The sequence below is a fragment of the Neofelis nebulosa genome, chromosome 1 (assembly GCF_028018385.1).
Source record: "Neofelis nebulosa isolate mNeoNeb1 chromosome 1, mNeoNeb1.pri, whole genome shotgun sequence".
NCBI classification, from domain to species: domain Eukaryota; kingdom Metazoa; phylum Chordata; class Mammalia; order Carnivora; family Felidae; genus Neofelis; species Neofelis nebulosa.
Window position 1 is genome coordinate 130372040 of NC_080782.1, and position 22276 is coordinate 130394315.

Genomic DNA, 22276 nt, shown 5'->3' on the forward strand with positions numbered 1-22276 from the left:
TCAGATGGCTTCATCCCCTTCCCACACTCATTACCACCCCACATTCACACACACATCTGTGTACTCACACACACTATACATCCAATGGTGGCAAGGGTTACTTACACTCACACACTCCAGGCCACGTTCTTTAACTAAAGGTGACAGCATCAGTCCTCCACGGGGCCATAACCCACCTTCTGCTGCTGTCCAAACCCTCAAAGGAAGGACAACACAAGGGATGGATCCCCACATACCAGACAACTGGGCCAAGACTCAACATGGGAGAACAGCAGTACACAAATAGAGTAACTTCTTGCCACTCAGTATACTGTGCCTCAATTGTTCTTCAGATGGGGTCTCTGACCAATGTTAAGTAGAATTTGGTTAAGAGGACTCCTACCACTGGAGTTTTTATTGAAAACACACATACACAAAATGTACACACGCGCGCGTGCACACACACACACACCTTTCATTAGGAAATTAAGGAAACCATTCCTCTGAGTGTAAGACAGGTTTCTTTTATTAATTTTTCCTAAACTTGTCTGTTTATTTAATGTTTCTCTTAGTGTAAGAACGTGACCCGGAGCTTTAACAAACCAATTTGGATAATGCAACCTGGATAAATGCTTGTCTGCAAACAAGTCCTCAATTACCATACACTCTCTGGCCTGGCCTCCAAGTTAATCCAATTGGTTTTAAGGCCTGTCTAAACAGAGAGCAAGCAGACCACATCATCTTATTTCTAGTTTAAACTTTAAACTTCAGTTTTACCCCATCCCAACACCCGCACCCTCCCCCACACAAAAAGGTTTTTTTAGAAGAAATGGCCATTAAAGGACGAGTCAGTTGCATAAGAATTGGCTTAATCCTGCAGCCAGCAAGCCAAAGTTAGCTATTGGCCTCAGCGCAGGCCAGCTGGAACTCAAAGCATGACGGGTAGCGAATGAATAGAGGACACTCTAAGAACAGGGCCAAGTCCTGGTGACAGAGGCTTCCATGTGTGCTTACACACCAACATAAATACACTTCCACCATCCTCCTCTAAGCACTGTTTCTCTAGAGCACTTCAGAAACTTGTAACACTCTGAAAGTTTTTAGTGCAGACAGGGACAGAAACTTATTCTAAATAGGCAAAGCATCTTATTTCTAACAGCATAGGCCAAAATTAACAGAGAGGCACTCTGTCACACAGATAACAAAGATCCAAAATGTAACCAATGAAGCTTCTAATAGCTTCTAAGGCAGGTACCAGCTGTAGCCTCTAATACAGGCTTCCCTTGGAGTTTCCAAATGCTTCCCTATCAACACTGCCCTATAGGGCAGTCACAGGGAATGCTTTGGTGCACCTGACATTGGCCGCACAGAAAGAATGCGATGATGGTGAAATCAGGCACCGCACTTAACACTAATTTCAGACTCACCGAGTACAATCCAGTGTATCTTAGGGGTTTTTTTGTATGATCTGTCAGCTGTTTAACACATAAATTGGCAGGTTCGTGGCAGGTATTAACACTTAACACACAGTGACTGTGAATGAGCTAAAAAGCACTTTTAACTCTTGTCCTAGGACTTCAAGCTATACTTCAAATTTACACAGAACATCTCTCACCTGAATGAGCAGGCCAGGATACAAATCTTTACACCATAATTAACAAGAATCAATTCCTCAGTTCAATTTACCATGCCTATATCCAACAATACATCTATCCAATTCTAACTTCCCAACGAGAAAATGATTTAGACTTGATGCTTGGGGCATTATAGTGAACATACTTTCAGGAATATTCTTTCTCAGGAAGAGCTTCCAGGTCCAAAATCCTCAGTTATCCACTTGCTGCAGGTGAAGGGGTCCATTTCCCCAAGAGCAGCACATGGCATTTGTAAGAGGAGCTCCTCTCCTGGGGGCGGGGGAGGAACAGGGGCGGGGGGAGGAGGAGGGGGAGGTGTCCCAGTGGAGTGAAGCAGTGGGAAGGAGCTCAGAGAGCACACTTCTCATGTTCTGCTATGTTAATTAACCCATGCCATGCCATGCTCTAGCCCTCAGAAAGAGGGGGACCCCAGCCCCATCCCCACACCAGGCAGGGAGCCTTCATGGCAATCTCTCCAACAGATTTCTGAAGCACAGTTTCCAGAGTTCCTGCCACACAGGTCACAATGAAAAGTCTGCTTGACAGGTAGTTAGAGCTTTTGCTATAGCTCAGCCTTCCAAAACAAACTTAACTTTGTGTAAGCATGATTAAACATAAAAGGAGTGAAGCAGAAGCTCGGTAAGTAAGACGAACTGGGCTTCTAAATAGTACCATTATGAAAAAGATACAATGCACTTAATTTCTGTATCTAACTATTTAGAAGTCAAAATGCTCCATACATTACCTATATCCCCTCCCCCGAAATCCCCTAAAAACTGACTAAGAAATCTCCAGTATTTGATTGCTCTAGTTGATATTTAGAACAAAGTTGACAACTTAAAGCTTTATAATAGTCTGTTTTAATATAAACAATTGTTGGAATCAATCAATGTCCATTTCAGGAAGCTTCTTGTCTGAATCCGAAGGCACAGCTGTGTCTGTACCCTGCTCGGCAGCCTGAGGGCCTGGGCTGTCTCCTTGTCCATCCACTGGTCCATTCTGCTCTGCATTTTTTTGCTCCTCTTTTGGAGGTTCCACTTTGGGTTTGGGCTTTGAAATTATAGGGCTACAGATACTCATCAGCTCCTAGAACGGCAGAAGAGAAAATCGTGGGTTCTTACAAAATAACAAATTTGACGTGACCCACTCAAATGAACCCAAGCCCACGGTCTCCCAACCAGAAGCCAGAAACTAAGATGTAGTAACGAAGTTCCCAGCTAAGTGTCACTTTAAGGATTGTTAATAATTAATAACAAGGCTGACAAGAAAAGATAATTAAATATCAAGGCTATAAATTACCTTAATTTTAGCTTCAATCTCTCTTGCCTTGACAACTGGATCCACGGTCAGACTCTGCTTGTTCTGCAGATTCAGCTTGTTATTCATCCACTCCATGGCTTCATTTGTGCTTTTCTCCACCTTCATCATGTCTGCAGCATCCAAATGGTCATACTGGTCCTCCTGCAACCAGGAGACAACCAGACAAGGGTCAAAGGATGATACTCTACCCACCCAAATATCCAGTTGTCTGCCATCTTTCAGAAAGTTACAGGCTTTTCAAAAATGAAGCACATTTAGCCCCACAATCTCAATAGAAATTCAATTCCTTAAAAAAAAATTTCAAGAAAGAGTAACCCCAATTTTTAAAATACTCAGGAAACAGACTTAAGGCCCAAATATACACATAAGATAGCAATTAAAAGACTTCAACAGCATAAAAAGCACAGGCGTGACACACAATCTTATGAAGATAATTTCACAAACATGACGTTACAGGCCATTAGATAGGAGAACTGAAGTTTAGGCATACTAGTGAGGAACCAGAACAATAACAAAAACAATTTTATAAAGGAGACCTTTCAGAAGCAAATTCTTTTTCAATAAATAAGCCCAATTTATCACTCAAAGCTTCTTACACTGACAGACCATCAAGAACCTGGACTATAGCGAGTGGTTAAGAATCCATACTTTGTGGGGCCAGACGTCAGGCCAAACCCCAGCCCCTTCAATAGTAACTTGGGAGGGGTGCCTGGGTGGCTCAGTTGGTTAAGTGTCCGACTTCGGCTCAAGTCATGATCTAACCTTTTATGAGTTCAAGCCCTACATCAGGCTCTGTGCTGACAGCTCAAAGCCTGGAGCCTGCTTCGGATCCTGTGTCTGTCTCTCTCTGCCCCTCTCACACCTGCACTCTGTGTCTCTCTCTCAAAAATAAACATTTAAAAAATTTTCCATAACAAACCAAACTGTATGCCTAATGGTTCTCAGAAAGACCAGGATAGAGCAGATTAAGTAAATGATAAGCATTTCAGAGCAAGAAAAGGAAACTGAACAATACTGCTCACTTCCAGATTCTACCTATTAAAACAGAGTAGCAAATCACAGCGTTCTTAGTAAGAGTCAATAAAATATCATACACATTACACTAACATCCAAAAAACAAAACAAAAAACCCAGCAGTATTATTGAACAATAGTTGAAAAGAAGAAAAGAAAAGAAAAGAAAAGAAAAGAAAAGAAAAGAAAAGAAAAGAAAAGAGCTGTTATGCCTCAAAACTTAACTCTACCAAAGTAAAAGTAGGGAAAGGAACAAAAAAAAAAAAATAGATACCTTGTTTTTGAAAGAGCTGATTACTTTCATATACTGTTGGATTTGTTTCCCTAGTTCTTCAAATAATTTTGGTCTTTCTTCAGATTCCTGGAATCGCATCTTAATAGGGTGACCTAGATTCTTAACAGACGAAAGAATGCTTAAACTATCAAAGTAGTATTGTCTCTACTATTACCGAGATCTACTATGGAATACATTTCATTTCCATGTGCTATATATAAAAAGCCCAATAATGCTCCCCAGCCCAGTGAAATATATCCTTAGGCTAAATATGAGAATATACCTCTATACTGGTTCCATGTGGAGCCACAGTTCAACTTGTCACTGGAGTCCTAATTTTCAAAACACAGTGGGGAGACAACCCAAAACTAGGTGCCTCCCGATAGTGATACACAATCCTAAGTATGAAGCACATGTGCCAAAAAAAGTTTGTAAATTAAATCTGAACTCTCTAGTTCTAACCATGAATTTATTAGATGGCAATAAACACCACAGAAGTAAATTAGACAGTAATAAGCAGAAAAACAAACAAAACTAGATCAGATTTTCTAGTTTTTTTGTCTTGTTTTGTTTTGTTTAATAACTAAGGGGGCAGAAAGATAACTACACAGATTGAGGAGACAAAGGAGCATGTATGGTCCTTATGAGGTTCCTGAGTCAAACTAACTAAAAAATACTTTATAAAACAACTGGAATTTGAAAACTAAATACACAGTAACATTAAAGTGGTATTAAAGGAGCGCCTGGTGGCTCAGTTGGTTAAGCATCCGACTTCAGCTCAGATTATGGTCCCACAGTTTGTGGGTTTGAGCCCCACATTGGGCTCTGTGCTGACAGCCCAGAGCCTGGAGCCTGGTTCGTATTCTGTGTCTCCCTCTCTCTCTGTCCCTCCCCTACCCACCCTCTCTCAAAAATAAACATTTAAAAAAATTTTTTAATTGAAAAATAAAAAAATAAAGGGGAGCCTGAGCGGCTCGGCCAGTTAAGCATCTGACTCTTGGTTTCGGCTAAGGTCATGCACAGTTTTTGAGTTCAACCCCCACGTCAGGCTCTGCACTGCCAGGATGGAACCTGCTTAGGATTCTCTGTCTCCCTCTCCCTCTCTCCTCCTACCCTGCTCACTCTCTCTCAAACTAAATAAACATTAAAAAAGGGGATGGGGGTGGTAGGGGGGGATACGAAAGAATTTTTTAATGTAATAATGATACATAGTTTAATGTTGCATTTTCTTTTAAATACATACTGAAATATTTTCAGATTAAATACAACACAAAAGACTTTCATCAAATACCTAGGAGTGGAAGGGAGCAAAAATGAAACAAAATTGGTCATCAACTGACAAAAGTTGAAACTACTGTTCTACTTTACTGTGTTTGAACATCGCCCATAATAAAAACTAAAACAAAAAAACTCAATCTGAAGGATCTCTCTGGAAGCTCTTAGTATCCTTCCAGAATGACAGGAAATTTGAAGGCACTGTCCTTGAGCAATTCCATTTCAGAAGGGAGTCACAATGGCCCAGTTTGACAGCAAAGTAATCCACAGAAAGGTGAAAAGTTCTTCTTGTGCATTTGCATCCTTTTGCAAACAAAGGCCTCAACCTTAGATCATTTTTTGTGTTTTTTTTTTTTTTAAATAAAGTTTTATTCAAACACAGTCACTTCATTCATTTGCAGCCCTTAACTCACAGAAAAGGCAATGACCCTGGACATGCACTAAAACATTCAGTATACCAGGAATGATCCAAGGGCCTTTAGATCTTCACCCTAACATTCTCCCAACTGAACTTTTTCAGCCCCTTCATTTTTTTGTGCTTTCAACCCTAAATTTAATGATCAGATTCTTTAATACAAAACCAGATGTTTTTGCTTTACTGAAAATCAAAGCTATATGGGGCTCCCGGGTGGCTCAGTCGGTTAAGCATCCGATTCTTGGTTTCAGCTCAGATCATGATCTCGCAGCTTCATGAGTTCAAGCCCCACATCAGACTCTGTGCTGGCAGCATGGGGCCTCCTTAAGATTCTCTCTCTCCCCCTCTCTGTCTCTGTCCCCCCACCCGACTCACGCTCTCTCTTTCTCAAAATAAATACAAATAAAAACTTAAAAAAAAAAAAGTTACATAACAACCCTCCCCCAATTGCATTACAGTGGCCTTTAGGACAGGTTTTGCTAGGTTTTCCACCTCTGTATCAAGAATCCAAACTCCTTCAGTGAAACATTTTAAGGCTAAACTCCATTTTCAGAAAAATAATTTTGTTACTACAAGGTTCTAAAACAAAGATAACGGGGGCACCTAGGTGGCTCAGTCGGTTAGGCATCCAACTTCGGCTCAGGTCACTATCTCATGGTTCTTGACCTCAAGCCCCGCATCAGTATCTGTGCTGACAGCTCAGGGCCTGGAACCTGCTGCAGAGTCTGTGTCTCCCTCTCTCTCTGCCCCTCCCCCACTCATACTTTGTCCCTCAAAAATGAATGCTAAAAAAAAAATTTTTTTTTTTTTTTTTTTTTTTTTTTTTTAATTTAAAAATGAAAGAAAAAAAAAGGAAGCACTAGGTCCAACATGGGGAATGAACTCACAACTCCCAAGATCAAGAGTCGCATGCTCTGGAGCACCTGGGTGTCTGTCTGTCTGTCTCTGTCTCTGTCTCTCTCTCCCCAGCCCCCCCCAAAATCACTTACTTTTAATTCTGCCAATTTATCAACATAAACTTGCTTTGGCTGGTCTTCTCCATCCTCATACAACCAGTTTTCAGTATCTTCTAATTTCAAGGTAAAACTGTTACGATCCTAAAGATGAATAAAATATAATTAGTGATGACAAAAATTAGTCAACTGGCCAGTGAAGTCAGAAGCACAGACTACAGCATCTGAATTCCCTTTAAAATATGGGGGGAGTAGGGAGACACAGACAACAAGACTGGCAGTATTATTTTGCTTGTTACCTGCAGACAGTTTTATAATTCTCTCTGGTACATAAGGGATAGGTTTAAAAATGTGGACACATTTGGATGTTTGAAATTTTCAGAAATACAAAAAGCATTTGAAAATATGTAAGCTATAAAAAAATAAAATCTTAAAAAAACTTTTGTAACTATGTGTAGTGACAGATGTTTAACTAGACTTACGGTCATCATTTCAGGTTTGCACATGTCACTATGTTGTACTCCTGAAACTAACATAATGTTTATGTATCAATTACGCCTCAATTTTTTAAAAGTGAAACAAAATAACAGTAAACCTCAAAGAAAAGTGAGCTGATTTTTTTTAAATACAAGGTAAATAATAGCATACAAATGTATCAAAAAGTGATGCAATAAAAACAAACAAAAAATGATGAAGACTAGCCTTTAGGAATCATTGCACTAAAAAAATACAACACTTTTCCCCCAGAAAAGCACATTTTAATCATTTGAACATATACCTACAGATGCCAGCTCCCTTTCTACCTAATACAGCCGAGGCCACTCCCAGAAAACATGGAATAGGCAGGCACATACTTACAGCTTCACTCACAAACTTCTCATACTCGCCGCTAAGCTTGTCCCTCATCTCGTACACATACTCTTCCACAGCGTTCTTGGCATCATTTCTCTCTTTCTCTAGTTTATCCTGCATGATCATCTTACCCTGAGAAAAGTACACATTAGATATTCAGACAGCTGAGACGAGGTCCTCTTAAATGTTAACTAATGTCGTCCTACAAGGAGAGAATCCTTCTTCCCCAAATCCTCTTAGCTCTGCAAATCATCCATGAATAAGAAGTGGAAATATTAGTCCTCAATAAATTATGAAGATCAACTCTGAGTTTTGTAGGTGTGCTTAGAAAAAAAAATAGGGGCGCCTGGGTGGCTCAGTCAGTTAAGCATCTGACTTCAGCTCAGGTCATGATCTCCCAGCTCCTGAGTTCGAGCCCTGTGTCGGGCTCTGTGCTGACAGCTCGGAGTCTGGAACCTGCTTCATTCAGATTGTGTCTCCTTCTCCCTCTCTGCCCTTAACCTGCTCACATTCTTATCTCTGAAAACTGAGTAAAAGTTAAAAAAAATTTTTTTATAATAAAAAATAAATAGAAATTATCAATATTTAGAAACTCAAAAGCAAAAATAAGGAAGAGAATTTAAGACAAGTGAACTTTAAGAAACTATCAGCTCAATGTCACAAGGTGGTATACTCTGCCGTATTACTACACAATGCCAAAGAAAAACATCAAATCATTCACACAGTGTAAACGCTATAAGTCTATAAAACAAATCTAAGATCCAAGGGATACATGATATTTTAAAAAAAAAAAAAAAAAAAAAAACTAACAGCAATTCATTCAATAATTTGTGCTGCAGGGTCCCAAACCTTGCATCACTCACCATAACAAGAGTTCAGTATTGACTAGCAGTAGGGAAAGGAACTAATGAACAAAATAGCACTACCACTGATGCTTTGATTTCTACTACCATCAACTTCCATGACCCACCTCATCAAACATGCCAAGCTCCCAAGTGAACAAACACACTCACACACCTGAACATGAACAATACCACCATTAAATCAAAGACGTAATGTTAAAGATCTCGTAACACAGCTTCTAGCAATATAGACATATAACCGTAAAAGAATTTTGACATTACATGGGATTTGCCCTTGCATTACCCAAAAACCTAAAATTGCTGCCTCAAGCCCCATAAAGGTCACTAGACAAAGAGTTTGAGTAGCTCTACGGCCATATTCATCAGTTAGCTGAATGTTCTAAGAGGCTGGAAATAACCACCTCATTTTCAATGTACAAGTTGAGCATCTCTCTGTCTATCTGCCATAACAGCTGATTCTCAATGGGCAGGTCCACAGTACTGGTCTTCACTTTTGCCTTCTTGGCTTGGGGTGGTTGGTCCATCTTTTTGTCTTTTGATCCAGCTTGAGAGGTCTAAAATAACAAGAAATCACTATTAACAAACATATATGGGCCACCTTAAACTTCCATTTCAAGAGTTCTTTTTGCTTTTTTATCACTTTGTATTCTAATCTCAATAACCTGGGGCTACTTCTTATAGTATCTGCAAAGTTAAAAATATAAATACTGTGAGTAGTCAAATCCACAGCCACAGAAGTAATGGTGGGTGCCAGGGGCTGGGGGTACGGGACATGTGGGAATGGGGAGTTGCTGTTTAATAGGCACAGAGTTTCCAAACGGCAAGATGAAAACGTTTAGAAGACTGGCTACATCACAAGGTAAATATACCGAATACTGCCGCACTGCATAAACACACACAAAACCTCCCATAATCCCACAATCAACACATAATCACAATTTTTTTTAACGTTTTAATGTTTTCTTTATTTTTGAGAGACAGAGCACAAGCGGGGGGGGGGGGGGGGGGGCGCGGAGGGCAAGGGAGACACAGTCTCCTAAGCAGGCTCCAGGCTCAGAGCTGTCTGCATATAGCCCGACGCAAGGCTCAAACCCAAGAGCTGTAAGATAATGACTTTAGTCAAAGTCGGACACTTAACCGACTGGGCCAGCCAGACGTCCCAACACATAATCACTATTAAATCTTCTCCAATTTTCTTCCAATCTTATCTAAACATACAGATTTGGATATGATATTAGGGAAAGATATGAATTTATGGTTCAGAAACCTATTACCAATATGATTTCCAGATTGTCTATACCAATTTACATTCTCACAAAGAATCAGACAATCCATCCACCACATCCTCGCCACAAACAAGAATTTGTTTACCATTATCTATGATTTTCTTTGGGTCAATAACCTTGGTGTGCCTGGATGGCTCAGTTAGGTATCCGAGTCTTGATTTCAGCTCAGGTCATGATCTCACTCCTGGCTTGTGAATTCAAACCTCATATTTCCATGCTGTCAATGCAGAGCCTGCTTGGGATTCTCTCTTGCTCCCTCTTTCTCTGCTCCTCTCCCACTTGCACATGAGCGCTCTCGCTCTCTCTCTCTCTCAAAATAAATACACTTTATTAAAAAAAATAGCCTTGGGGCGCCTGGGTGGCTTCAGCCAGGTCACGATCTCGCGGTCCGTGAGTTTGAGCCCCGCGTCAGGCTCTGGGCTGATGGCTCAGAGCCTGGAGCCTGTTTCCGATTCTGTGTCTCCCTCTCTGCTCCTCCCCCGTTCATGCTCTGTCTCTCTCTGTCCCAAAAATAAATAAAAAACGTTGGAAAAAAAAAAAATAGCCTTATCTCACACACTTACCTATTTCTTCATATTCCCTTGGCATTTATCAACCAACATCTCTTAGCATTTTAGTGATTTTTTTCCCTCAACTGACTTTTTCCGCTTTAACTTTGTATTATTTGTCCATATATCTATACAAGTCTTTATTGTTAAATGTATCCCTTTTTTTCCTTTGGGATAACTTTCATTGCTTTCATGCTTTCAAAGCCCTCCCTGATCCAAAGACTGGAAAAATATTCATTTGTTGTTTTGTTGTTTTTTTTAACTACCTAACTTATCTGGAATTCAATTTGCTGTATGATACAAGGCACAATTTCAAAGCCATTTCCCCCACCTCCTATCCAAGTTAAGTCAGTTTCTAAAATTTATCATTTGCATTTAATTTCATACTAGGAAAGGTGTCAGTTCTCAAGCCACGTCAACGAAGAAGCCTAACCAGCCCACTGAAATTTCCCACAGCTCCACAGCACTAGGAGGGGAAGGGACAGAGCACCTTTCCTTTCTCCTCGACAGTTCTCCATATACACACAAAGTACTACTCCCTCAGAGTGTTGCCCTCAACCACTCACCATGAATGGTTTTCTACCTTGGAAAAGGCCTATAAGTAGGCTTTTCCACTTCCTCTGACCATTATTCTTTTTTATGATTTGCACACTCACAATAATTTCAAATATACTAATAAGCAGATGTGAAAATGAGTTAACAGCACCGCCTGGGGGCCCAGTCAATTCAGCAATTCAGATCATGACTTGGTTTCAGCTCCAGTCATGATCTCACAGTTCTGTGAGTCTGAGCTCCACATCAGGCTCTGTGCTGACAGTACAGAGCCTGCTTGGAATTCTGTCTCCCTCTCTCTCTGCCCCTCCCCTGCTCTCTCTCTCTCTCAGAAATAAACTTAAAAACAAAAACTTTAAAAAAAAAAAAATGAGTTTACAGACTTAAGCCATCTACAGGTTCTGCCAAACAATCAGAAATACCTTACAAAGGTTAGACTACACATTGCAATATCCTAAGTTGAAAGAAAACACGTTTTCAATACTGACAACAAATTTAAACATGAAAACTTGGACGTCACCAAGTTAAAGAACAGGATCACAGGGGCACCTGGGCGGCTCAGTCAGTTAAGTGTCCGACTCTGGATTTGGGCTCACTCAGGTCGTGATCTTGTCGTTCATGAGATCAAGCCTCAAGTCAGGCTCCATGCTGACAGCTGTTGTGGGATCCTCTCTCTCCCTCTCTCTCTACCTGCACCACACCCACCCCCACCATGCACATGGGCGCATTCTCACTCTCTCAAGAATAATTTTAAAAAATAATAAATAAAAAAAATAGGATCATGAAGGATTCAACAGTGTTACATATATATTTTCAAATAAGTAGTTAGGATATACCTTATTATTTAAAACACTATCTTTAGACAAAAGACAAGTGTCAGAGAGATAACAAAATTTGAAAAAATTATGTCCCATTTATCAGTAAAAAATAAATTATAGGTAGGATGACTAACAGCAACAGCCATTCAGAAACCAACAAGAACCAATCACAACCTAGCAAAACTAGTTTCTGAGTACATTCTTCCCACATACCATGGACTACAGTTCAATGTTCTAGCCAAACACTTTCCAAACACACTATAAAATCTTGCTGAAAAGTTTCAAATACATGGAGAATTCCTAACACAGCTGACCCTTGAATAATACAGGTTTGAACCGCACAGGTCCATGCATATAAGGATTTCTTTTTGAAACAGTACAGTACTCCAAGTGCATGGTCTCTGCTTTATGATTTTCTTAGTAACATTTTTTCTCTAGCTTATCTTCTTGTAAGAATACAATATTTAATACATGTAACATACAAAAGGAGTTAATCAACTACTTATTTTGTGACTAGTAGGGCTTCTGGTCAACAGTAGGCCACTAGTCAACTTTTGGGGGAGCCAGACGTTATACACAGGCTTTTTACTGCATAGGGGTCAGGATCCTTAACCTGCGCATTATTCAAGGGTCAAATGCGTAACTACCTTCGAAGATGCACTATCTCAGCCAAACCATCGATGTGAAGAGATTACAAATCACATTCACAAACACTACTATGGGGCACCTGGGTAGGTTGAACACCTGACTCTTGATTTCGGCTCAGGTCATGATCTTATAGTTTGTGCGAACAAGTCCCATGCTGGGCTCCATGCCGACACCATGGAACCTGCTTGGGATTCTCTCACCCTTTCTCTGCCCCTCCCCCACTGATGCCCTCCGTCTCTCTCTCTCAAAAAAAAATAATTACACACACACACACACACACACACACACACACACACACACACACAACTTATACCTCCATTTCTTCAGACTCTGCCTTATTCTCTGCTGGCGTGTGCTGCTGCTGCTCTTCAGCATGTGGTTCCTCCTGATCCACTTGCATCTTCTGGAAAACAGGTCATATCAAATCCCGAAACTAGGAAACACTAATGAAAGAATAAGCAACCCTCCTAACACAGAGGCAAAATCACATGGTAGATAATTCCTGCTCAATTATCAGCACTCAGAATACCTAGACTCCAATTCCAGCTATGACATATGTTATCTCTAATAGGGAAGTCTTCCTCTCTGGATCTCAGTTCATATATCTGCACAAGGGAGTAACAGTTGTTATGTAAACCAGGGTGGCTGTGGAACTACTCTGTAAACCACAGCAGTGTACTTTACTACTTTGTAAACTCATCTGATGCAGTGCGGCAATATTTAACAGACGTTTCTGAAGAGAAAGGAGTTTCTTCCAGCTTCCTCATGAGTAAATTTCTCTCAAAAGTCTGGAGACTTTCAAGTTTTTAAATTAGTCTTTTCATCCTCCCAAGTACAACCACTGCATGTATTAGGGGACCTGAACACCTTCAGAATTCTGTTAAAAGAACAAAGGCTGACAATAATGATAAAGTAAAGTTTGTGGAGACCTCAATTCTTGGCTCTCAATGCCTGCAGCACATTAGAATGACCTCGGAGGCTTCTACAACTGATACCTGGGCCTTAATCCAGACCAACTCAATAAAATCTCTGGAGACTCAGTAGTTTCATAAAGCCTTGATTTTGATGCACAAGAAGGATGAGGCCCAGTGCATGATTCCAATGAGAATACAATCTACTTGTGAAAATAACTGAGACTCCAAGCATTCTTCAGTAATCAGAATCAAAAATAACTGAAAGATTGTATAAAGACGTATCTGCTTGAATAAGGGGACACGTGCAAACTCACCCTCAGCACTCTGTCACAAAGTTCCTCCCTTGCCACCCAGTAAATTTGCTAGAATTTCTAGCCAAGTCACCTCTGGTATAAAACATCCAAATTACCTCTTCCTCCTTTGCATTCTGATCTGTTTCCATTGGTTCCTCATTTTCCTCAAACTTGAGCACTTCCACTAGAGATGCACTAGACACACTGAAGATGCCATGGACATTTACTCGCACCTTGACTTTCACTTTTGAACTGGAGCCATCAGACTGAGGAGTGACTTTCTGAACTAAAAACTGAGCTAGGGACATATGAGACAAAAGAGAAAATATGACCTGAGAGGACGAATTCAAACATGAATATATGCCTATATCGCCAGGTTATGCCCATTTCCCAGTGTAAGTCAGTAACATGATGCTTCAAATACTCTTACAAGCTTACATGATCATCAGATTTCTCCTTCTTCTTTCACAAATAGTCGAACTCTTAGTACCTTGTCCTAATTAAGGATTCAAACGTCTCCTAACCCTCCAAACATTCTCTTACCATTGGTCCCTTACTACAATTCATCTTTATATGCCACTGCCAGATAAGTTCCTAAACCGATGTCACCTTCTCCACTACTGAAAAAAAAAAACAAACCCAGGGATTCCATACTGCTTCTGTCATTTACCAAAAAATTGCCATACACGGAGTCAGTTAGTATACCAGAGTTTTACTTAAGTTTTATAATCCACAAACCTCTGCAAAATATGAATGATCATTCTTATTCCAGTTTATAAATGAGGAAAACAGAGATTACCTTTCCCATAGCTTCTAAGTATCATTCACGGTATTCCTATACTTGACTCATGCATTCTAAGTCTGTAATTATCATGTAACTCTAATTTCTCTCTCTTTACCTGGTATTATTTCCAGATTGTAAGAGTTTCTGAGAGTCTATGAAGACTCTAACCAACATGGATCCATGACCTAGGGTACTGATATAACAATTTCCTAATGATTTTCTGTGTATAACTCTGTGTTATGGTCAAAACTGAATTTAACTCTTTTTCAGTACCTAGGAATATTATGTGCAAGGTATACCCACTATGTTCGTTAACCAAGAAATAACTGCCCACATAATAGGAGACCAAATTAAATAATAACCATCCTGCTAGTACTGAACTGGTAAAAAGACTGGCAAAGGTTTTTTGTGTATGAACTAAACTTCAGAATATTGTATTTGCTCTGCTATCCCAGTTCTCCCAAGTACTTTTTTTTTTTTTTTTTTAATTCCCAACTCTACTTACCTATAGCAGGATCTGGATAGGGCAAATCCTGCGGAGAGCTATAATAGGCCTCAAGAGTGAAAGGTTCCTTTCTATAAAAGGTGAGTACTTTAGAGAAAGGAGCAGCATGATTTTTTGTAAAGACTTCACAGTCACTAGATAAAGGAAAAAGACAAAAACACACCAATTTAAGATATTCCTGAACACTTTTACCAATGTCCGCTATGTTAGTAATTATAGCATGGCTCTAGTTACTCTTCTCTTGCTCTCTCATCTGGCATCATTTCCAGGATAGAAGAGCTTCCAAGGAAAATAAAAAACCGACATGTCTATCTATACATACGTATAAAATCAATTTTAAGAAAAGGAATATACTTCAATAAGCACATAAAAGGCTTCAATTATTTCAGTCGGATCAACAGGAAACTAAATAAGGACACAAATTTATTCTCAAGACTAAAGTAAGGCATCACTCTGCTTCATGCACTGTGACAAAACGTTACGGATTTGTAAAAGGTGAAACAGAGGGCAATATTTTACTCAGACCTAATACTAAGTTAACTTTAAATATAAAAATAATAAGTGGGGGCGCCTGGATGGCGCAGTCGGTTAAGCGTCCGACTTCAGCCAGGTCACGATCTCGCGGTCCGTGAGTTCGAGCCCCGCGTCAGGCTCTGGGCTGATGGCTCGGAGCCTGGAGCCTGTTTCCGATTCTGTGTCTCCCTCTCTCTCTGCCCCTCCCCCGTTCATGCTCTGGCTTTCTCTGTCCCAAAATAAATAAAACGTTGAAAAAAAAAAAATTAAAAAAAATAAATAAATAAAAATAATAAGTGTTATTACCTTGACCCTTCTTCAGCTGGAGAATTCCATCTCAGAGATATTGGATATGGTACTACATCAGTTATAGAAAATTCTCTGACTTTGAAAGCAGGCGATAAGATTGCACACTAGAATAATAATTTTTAAAAATTCCATATGACAAGTACAGACATTATGAACTATTATGAGATGTATAAATAATAACTTCAAAAAACCATCAATGGTTTTTAAGTATTTACATTAATTATTTAATGATGTCTAAGTGGTTTTAAAAACTTGTTATCATTTGTCGAATTATCTTCCAGCCATTACTTACCATTTTCCCATTAACTTAAACCTTTACTTAACTGATGTAGAAGATTACTTCATATATAGACGATTAGTATGCCAAATTCTCATAATATCTCAGGCTTACATATGCTTCTAATAAATTAATTTATCTTACTGTGTATTACAGGGTACAATTCCATTTATCAATACCACCTGTGATATCCATTTTAAAAACTAAAATTTCAGAACCTTACACCTACAGATCATCCTGAGGTGACCTCAGATTATTAGTGAATACAGAAAAGCAAAGCCATCTGGGAACAATAACCTATAAATGGCTGGCTACCTATGAAAGAAAGCTCACCTGCAACGCACAGCCTCGAGTGACCGCTTCATCAGCATTTAATGTTGTACTAAGTTCTTTTCCAAAAAATTTGCTGATCTTCTCTTTCACTGCAGGGATTCGTGTCGCACCACCAACTATCTCCACTGCATAAATATCTTCTTTCTTTAACTCTATTTTAAGATGATTAGAAGATTTAGATTAAAACAATCTTTAGTACTTTACGGGGCAGCAGGATGGCTCAGTCAGTTAAGTGTCTGACTCTTGATTTCAGCTCAGGTCATGATCGCACAATTTGTGAGACTAAGCCCCATGACGGGCTCGGCACTGACAGCATAGAGCCTGCTTAGGATTCTCTCTCTCCCTCCTTCTGCCCCTCCCACACACATATATGCATCACATGCATCCTCTCTCTCTCTCAAATAAAAAAATCTTAAAAAAATTTTTTAATTAAAAAAAAATAAATAAATTAGTACTTTGCATTGAAATAAAAGAGCAATGTAACATCTTAACACAAAGTAACTTAAAACGTAACAAAACCGCACCACTCCTTCACCCCACAGCCACCACCACCACTACCCATACATACATATACATACATACATACACACACACACACAGTCTCTCTGTCTCTCTCTCTCTCTCTCTGTCTCTCTCTCTCTTTCTCTCTGGGGGGCAGGGGGCGGGGGGGGATTCCAAGCAGGCTCAGCCTGCACAGCCAGCCAGCACAGAGCCTGATGTGGGGCTGGAACCTGTGAACTGTGAGATCATGACCTGAGCCAAAGTCGGGCGCTTAACCTCCTGAGCCACCCAGGTGACCCAAGTAGGTTATGTTTTAATGCACAAAATAACAAGGACAGTGTGGCACAATACTGGGACTTAAGAGGTGAGTGCCAGGAATACTCAATGCCCTGCAGTGTACAGACCCTGTAATCTCTGAAACAGTACCAAAGAATTGTTTAAACACCAATACTTAAGCTAGCCAAAGGAAATATAAGAGAGCCTTGAAATACTGAGTGATCCTGATGTGGCATGAAAGAAAAAGCATTCAAAGCACGTCTAGCCACCTGAATATTCCATCTAGAACATTAATAATACAGGTACGGCCTCCTTATAAAAGAAGTAAAGAAGGTGCACATCAAACGTCTTCAGTCATTCATAAAATACTAACCCCACATTTTATGCAACAAATACGATATGTTGAGAAGGGCTATTTAAAGAAATGGATATCCCAGTATGGAAAAGTACATGCCAGTGTGCCATAGTCACTCTGATTTAAGAGCTGGGCCTTTGTCAAGATGACAGTATATCTCAACACACTGAAACACTCAGCAACCAACACAACAGCGGGTTCCAAATAAAAGTATGTTGAAGGTTTTAGAAAAATTAAGGATACATTCCTAAATCAAACTTCTTTTTTTTTTTTTTTTTTTTTAATTTTTTTTTAATGTTTATTTATTTTTGAGACAGAGAGAGACAGAGCATGAACGGGGGAAGGTCAGAGAGAGAGAGGGAGACACAGAATCGGAAACAGGCTCCAGGCTCTGAGCTGTCAGCACAGAGCCCGACGCGGGGCTCGAACTCACAGACCGTGAGATCGTGACCTGAGCCGAAGTCAGATGCTTAACCGACTGAGCCACCCAGGCGCCCCCCCTAAATCAAACTTCTACTTTTAGCTAGAGATAAAATTAAAGCATCCTGTTAAAATAGCTATGTGGTTATCACATCCTCCCTTTGCTGTATTTCTCAGTCAGCAAAAGATTCACTGACAGAAAAGGCTTTAAGACTAGAATAAGCAGCAATGCAAAAGACAATTTTTACCAATAAATGAGATGCTTATATCCATCTGTGAGTCTGAATTAACTCGAGAAAATTATTAGATTTCACTGGACAATATGATCAAAAGGGTGGGGCTGGGGTGCTCCAGAGGAAAAATATAGATAACAAGAAGCTTCATGCAGCAATAAAGCAGTTCATACAATGAAAATGTATATAACTTTAACAAAAAGTTATAAATGACATTTTCCAAAGAGCCTGAATTATACAAACAACTCAGTCACAATAATACTTACTGGCCTGTTCCAAAACACTACGAAGTGGTGGCTCCACTCTAGCTAAGAGATCATCGCACATCTCCAGAAATTTGCCTCTATGAAAAAAACAGCAATAGGTTCAAATCACATTCCACTTTTATGTGGGGAATACATGGCTATAATCAAAAGGTAGGTAATAACAAGTATTGGCAAGAATGTAAAGAAATTGGACCCTTCACATATTCCTGGTGAGAATGCAAAATGGTGGCTACTTTGGCAAAGGATTTGTCAATTCCTCAAAATGTTAAACACAGTGTTACCCTATGACCCAACAATTCCACTCCAGGTATACAACCAAACTAATTGAAAACACAAGTCCACACAAAAAATTGCACATAAATATTCTTCACAACAGCCAAAAAAGTAGAAAAAAACCTAATGTCCATCAAGCAGTATTCAGGAATAAAAAGGAATGAATACAGTAACAGAGACTAATATTGGTTAAAAGATGGTTATTAAACTTTTAAAAAATTATGTGAGGTGAAAGAAGCCAATCAAAAAAGAACACATATTAGGGGCGCCCAGGTGACTCAGTGGATTAAGAGCCAACTCTTGATTTCGGCTCAGTTCATGATCTCACAGTTCGTTTCATGAGTTCAAGCTCCACATGGGGCTCTGTACTCACAGCGCGGAGCCGGCTTCAGATCCTCTGTTTCCCTCTCTCTCTGCCTCTCTCCCGCTTGAGCACTCTCTCTCGCTCTCTCTCAAAAATAAATAAAAAACATTAAAAAATTTTTTATTTTTGAGAGAGAGAGGGACAGAGAAAGGGAGACACAGAATCTGAAGCAGGCTCCAGGCTCTCAGCTGTCAGCAAAGATCCCAACGTGGGGCTCAAACCCACAAACTGTGAGATCATGACCTGAGCAGAAGTCAAACGCTTAGGTGAGCCACCCCAGCGCCCTTAAAAAAATTTTTTTTAAAAAAGAAGAAAACATATTATAGGACTCCATTTGTATGCAATGTTCAGAGTGGGCAAATCCAAAAAGCAGAAGAATAGCTGCCTAGGGCTGCAGTAGGAGAAACAGATGGTGAAAGACAGCAAATGGGTACAATTTTTTTCCTTTTTTTTTTTCCTTCAAACACTTTCAGTTTTAGGTTTACAGAGAAATATACAGAAAGTACAGAGAATTCCCACATACCCCTCACCAGCCCCCCACAATTCTCCTATTAACATCTTGCATTAGCGTGATACCTTCCCAATACAGACACATATAGTAATATACACTAGGGTTCTATAGGCTTTGACAAATGTATGATAGTAAGTATCCAGCTTGATAAAGGCGTATGGAATAGCTTCACTGCCCTAAAAATCCTATGCTCCACCTATTCATCGCTCACTCCCCCTGAAATCAAACAGCATGGAAACTTCTCAAACTGGCTTCTTTTGTTTAGAAATATGCATTTAGGGTTTCTCCAAGTTTTTTAATAGCTTGACAGCTCATCCAGGGTTTATGAGATGATGAAAATATTCTACAACTTCCTTGTGGTAATGGCTACAAATTTTGTGAATGTATTAAAACCCACTGATTACACACTTTAAGAGTATGACTTTTATGAATTGTATCTCTGAGGTACAGAATATACAACACACCAGAAGAGCCAAAATTTAAGACCACCTATGCCAATATTGATGAGGACATAAAACAACTGAATCCCTTACGTGTTGGTGACCGTTTAAAATGAGTTTTTTCCTGAGCGCCTGGGTGGCTCAGGCAGTTGAGAGTCCAACTCTTGATTCTGGTTAAGGTCATGGTTCATGAGTTGAAGCCTCACTGTCAGTGCAGAGCCTGCATAGGATTCTCTCTTCCCTCTCTCTCTCTCTGCCCCTCCCGGCTCTCGTCCACACTCTCTCTCTCAAAAATAAACATAAAAATAATTTTTTTATGTTTTTAATATGGTATTTATCTCTGAGAGAGAGAGCATGAGCAGGGGAGAGGCAGAGAGAGAAGGAGACAGAAGATCCAAAGCAGGCTCCACTCTAACAGCAGTGAGCCCACTATGGGGCTTGAACTCATGAACTGTGAGAACATGACCTGAGCCAAAGTCAGACACTCAACCAACTGAGCCACCCAGGTGCCCCATGCCCCGCCAAAAAAAATTTTATGAGTTTTTTTCCCTAATAGCAATAAAACTGGAAAAAGCCAGTGTCCATCAAGAAAACAATAACCCTATAATGGCACACTAGTCAGCACACACGAGGAACAAATGACACATGCAACAACTAAGTCAAACTCGAGTTTTATGCAAAGCAAAAGAAGTCTTACACAAAACTACATACTATATGACTGCATTTATAAGAAGTTCTAGGGGTACCTGCATAGCTCAGTGAGTTAAGCGTCCAACTCTTGGTTTCAGTTCAGGTCACGATGTCACAATCATAAGGTATAGCTCCTCCCTGAAACTGCTTGGGATTCTTTTCTCTCATTCTCTCTCTTTCACTCTCTAGGTCCCTTCCCAGCTCACACATGGGCACTCTCTCTCTCTCAAAATAAATAAACTCGAGGCGCCTGGGTGGCTCAGTCGGTTAAGCGGCCGACTTCGGCTCAGGTCATGATCTCACAGTCCGTGAGTTCGAGCCCCGCGTCAGGCTCTGTGCTGACAGCTCAGAGCCTGGAGCCTGTTTCAGATTCTGTGTCTCCCTCTCTCTGACCCTCCCCTGTTCATGCTCTGTCTCTCCCTGTCTCAAAAATAAATAAAATGTTAAAAAAAATTTTTTTTTAATAAACTCAAAAATCTTAAATTTAAAAAAAAAAAAAAAAACACTTTAAAAGTTCTAGAACAGGGAATTGTAATCTATGAGCCCCTAAAATGAAAAATCCCCTAAGTGGCTGCCCCTGGGGATGAAGGCCTGAGGAAACTTGTCCAAGGTGGTCTATTTCATGATAAGGGTACTAGTTACAAAGATGTGTGCACTTGTCAAAACCCAGCAAATGAACATTTAAAAATTGAGTGTGTCACTAAATAAAAAACCAAAAACTATAAAACACTGATTTCTGATTACTATGCATACTTTAGTATTTGGGGATAAGTATACAGATAGATGTGCACTATTTTGAGATGCACCAAAACAAATTGGTGGGTAGACAGAAGGATGAATAGATGAATAGGTACATGACAAAACAAGTACTGTTAATGTTATAAATAGAACCCAAGTGGCAGCTTAAGAATGTTCACTATAAAATTCTTTGTTGTGTTGAATACTTGAAAATATCCAACATAAAAACAATGAAAAAAAAAAGTGCAGAGAGAAGTCTAGAAAGATGTCAAAAGCAATGGTAGAGGCTTTTTGATTCTTTTTAAAATTTGTTTGGAAAAATAATTCACATAACTATAGAATTCACCCAGAGCACCAGGGTGGCTCGGTCGGTTAAGCATTCATCTCTTGATTTCTGCTCAGATCATGATCTCAGGGTCATACTGAGCCCCACATCAGGCTCCGTGCTGGCATGGAGCCTGCTTAAGACTCTCTCCTCCTCTGCCTTTCTCCCCGTTCACGCAACACTCTCATTCTAAAAAAAATTAAATTCTGAAAGAATAAAATCAAAGCACAAGAACAGAACAAGTATTGAATGATGTAATTCAAGAAAAAAACCCCTCATATTTAAATAGCTATGAAACTATATACCGAAAATGCACACTGCATACCTGGGAAAAACAGATCAAAAACCACCAGCAACAAAACCAAGTTATTTGTAAATTATCAATTAAAAGGGGGGGGGGGGGGGCATCTAACAAAAAGAACAAGTAACTGAAAAGTACACTGTCATAATCCCACAGCGATGCTATATGCCAAAGGAGAATATTATTCCATTTAAGATAATCAAGGAAAGAACAGAAGCTAAGGTT

General features: G+C 39.8%; 1 protein-coding gene across 3 annotated transcripts in view; it reads right to left on the reverse strand.

The window, feature by feature from the left end:
• Positions 1-483: 483 nt before the first annotated feature.
• Positions 484-22276, reverse strand: part of HSPA4 (heat shock protein family A (Hsp70) member 4) — a 48073-nt gene continuing 26280 nt past the window's right edge. For all 3 annotated transcript variants that reach the window (XM_058736424.1, XM_058736439.1, XM_058736430.1), the window contains 12 exons: positions 18410-18486; positions 16359-16510; positions 15746-15852; positions 14927-15060; positions 13754-13935; positions 12744-12833; positions 8980-9132; positions 7722-7847; positions 6900-7007; positions 4221-4340; positions 2913-3074; positions 484-2699 (listed from right to left, as the gene is read on the reverse strand). In XM_058736424.1, the coding sequence (XP_058592407.1) occupies positions 2496-2699; positions 2913-3074; positions 4221-4340; positions 6900-7007; positions 7722-7847; positions 8980-9132; positions 12744-12833; positions 13754-13935; positions 14927-15060; positions 15746-15852; positions 16359-16510; positions 18410-18486 (1615 nt within the window). In that variant the 3' untranslated portion in view covers positions 484-2495. The remainder of the gene's footprint in view (positions 2700-2912; positions 3075-4220; positions 4341-6899; positions 7008-7721; positions 7848-8979; positions 9133-12743; positions 12834-13753; positions 13936-14926; positions 15061-15745; positions 15853-16358; positions 16511-18409; positions 18487-22276) is intronic.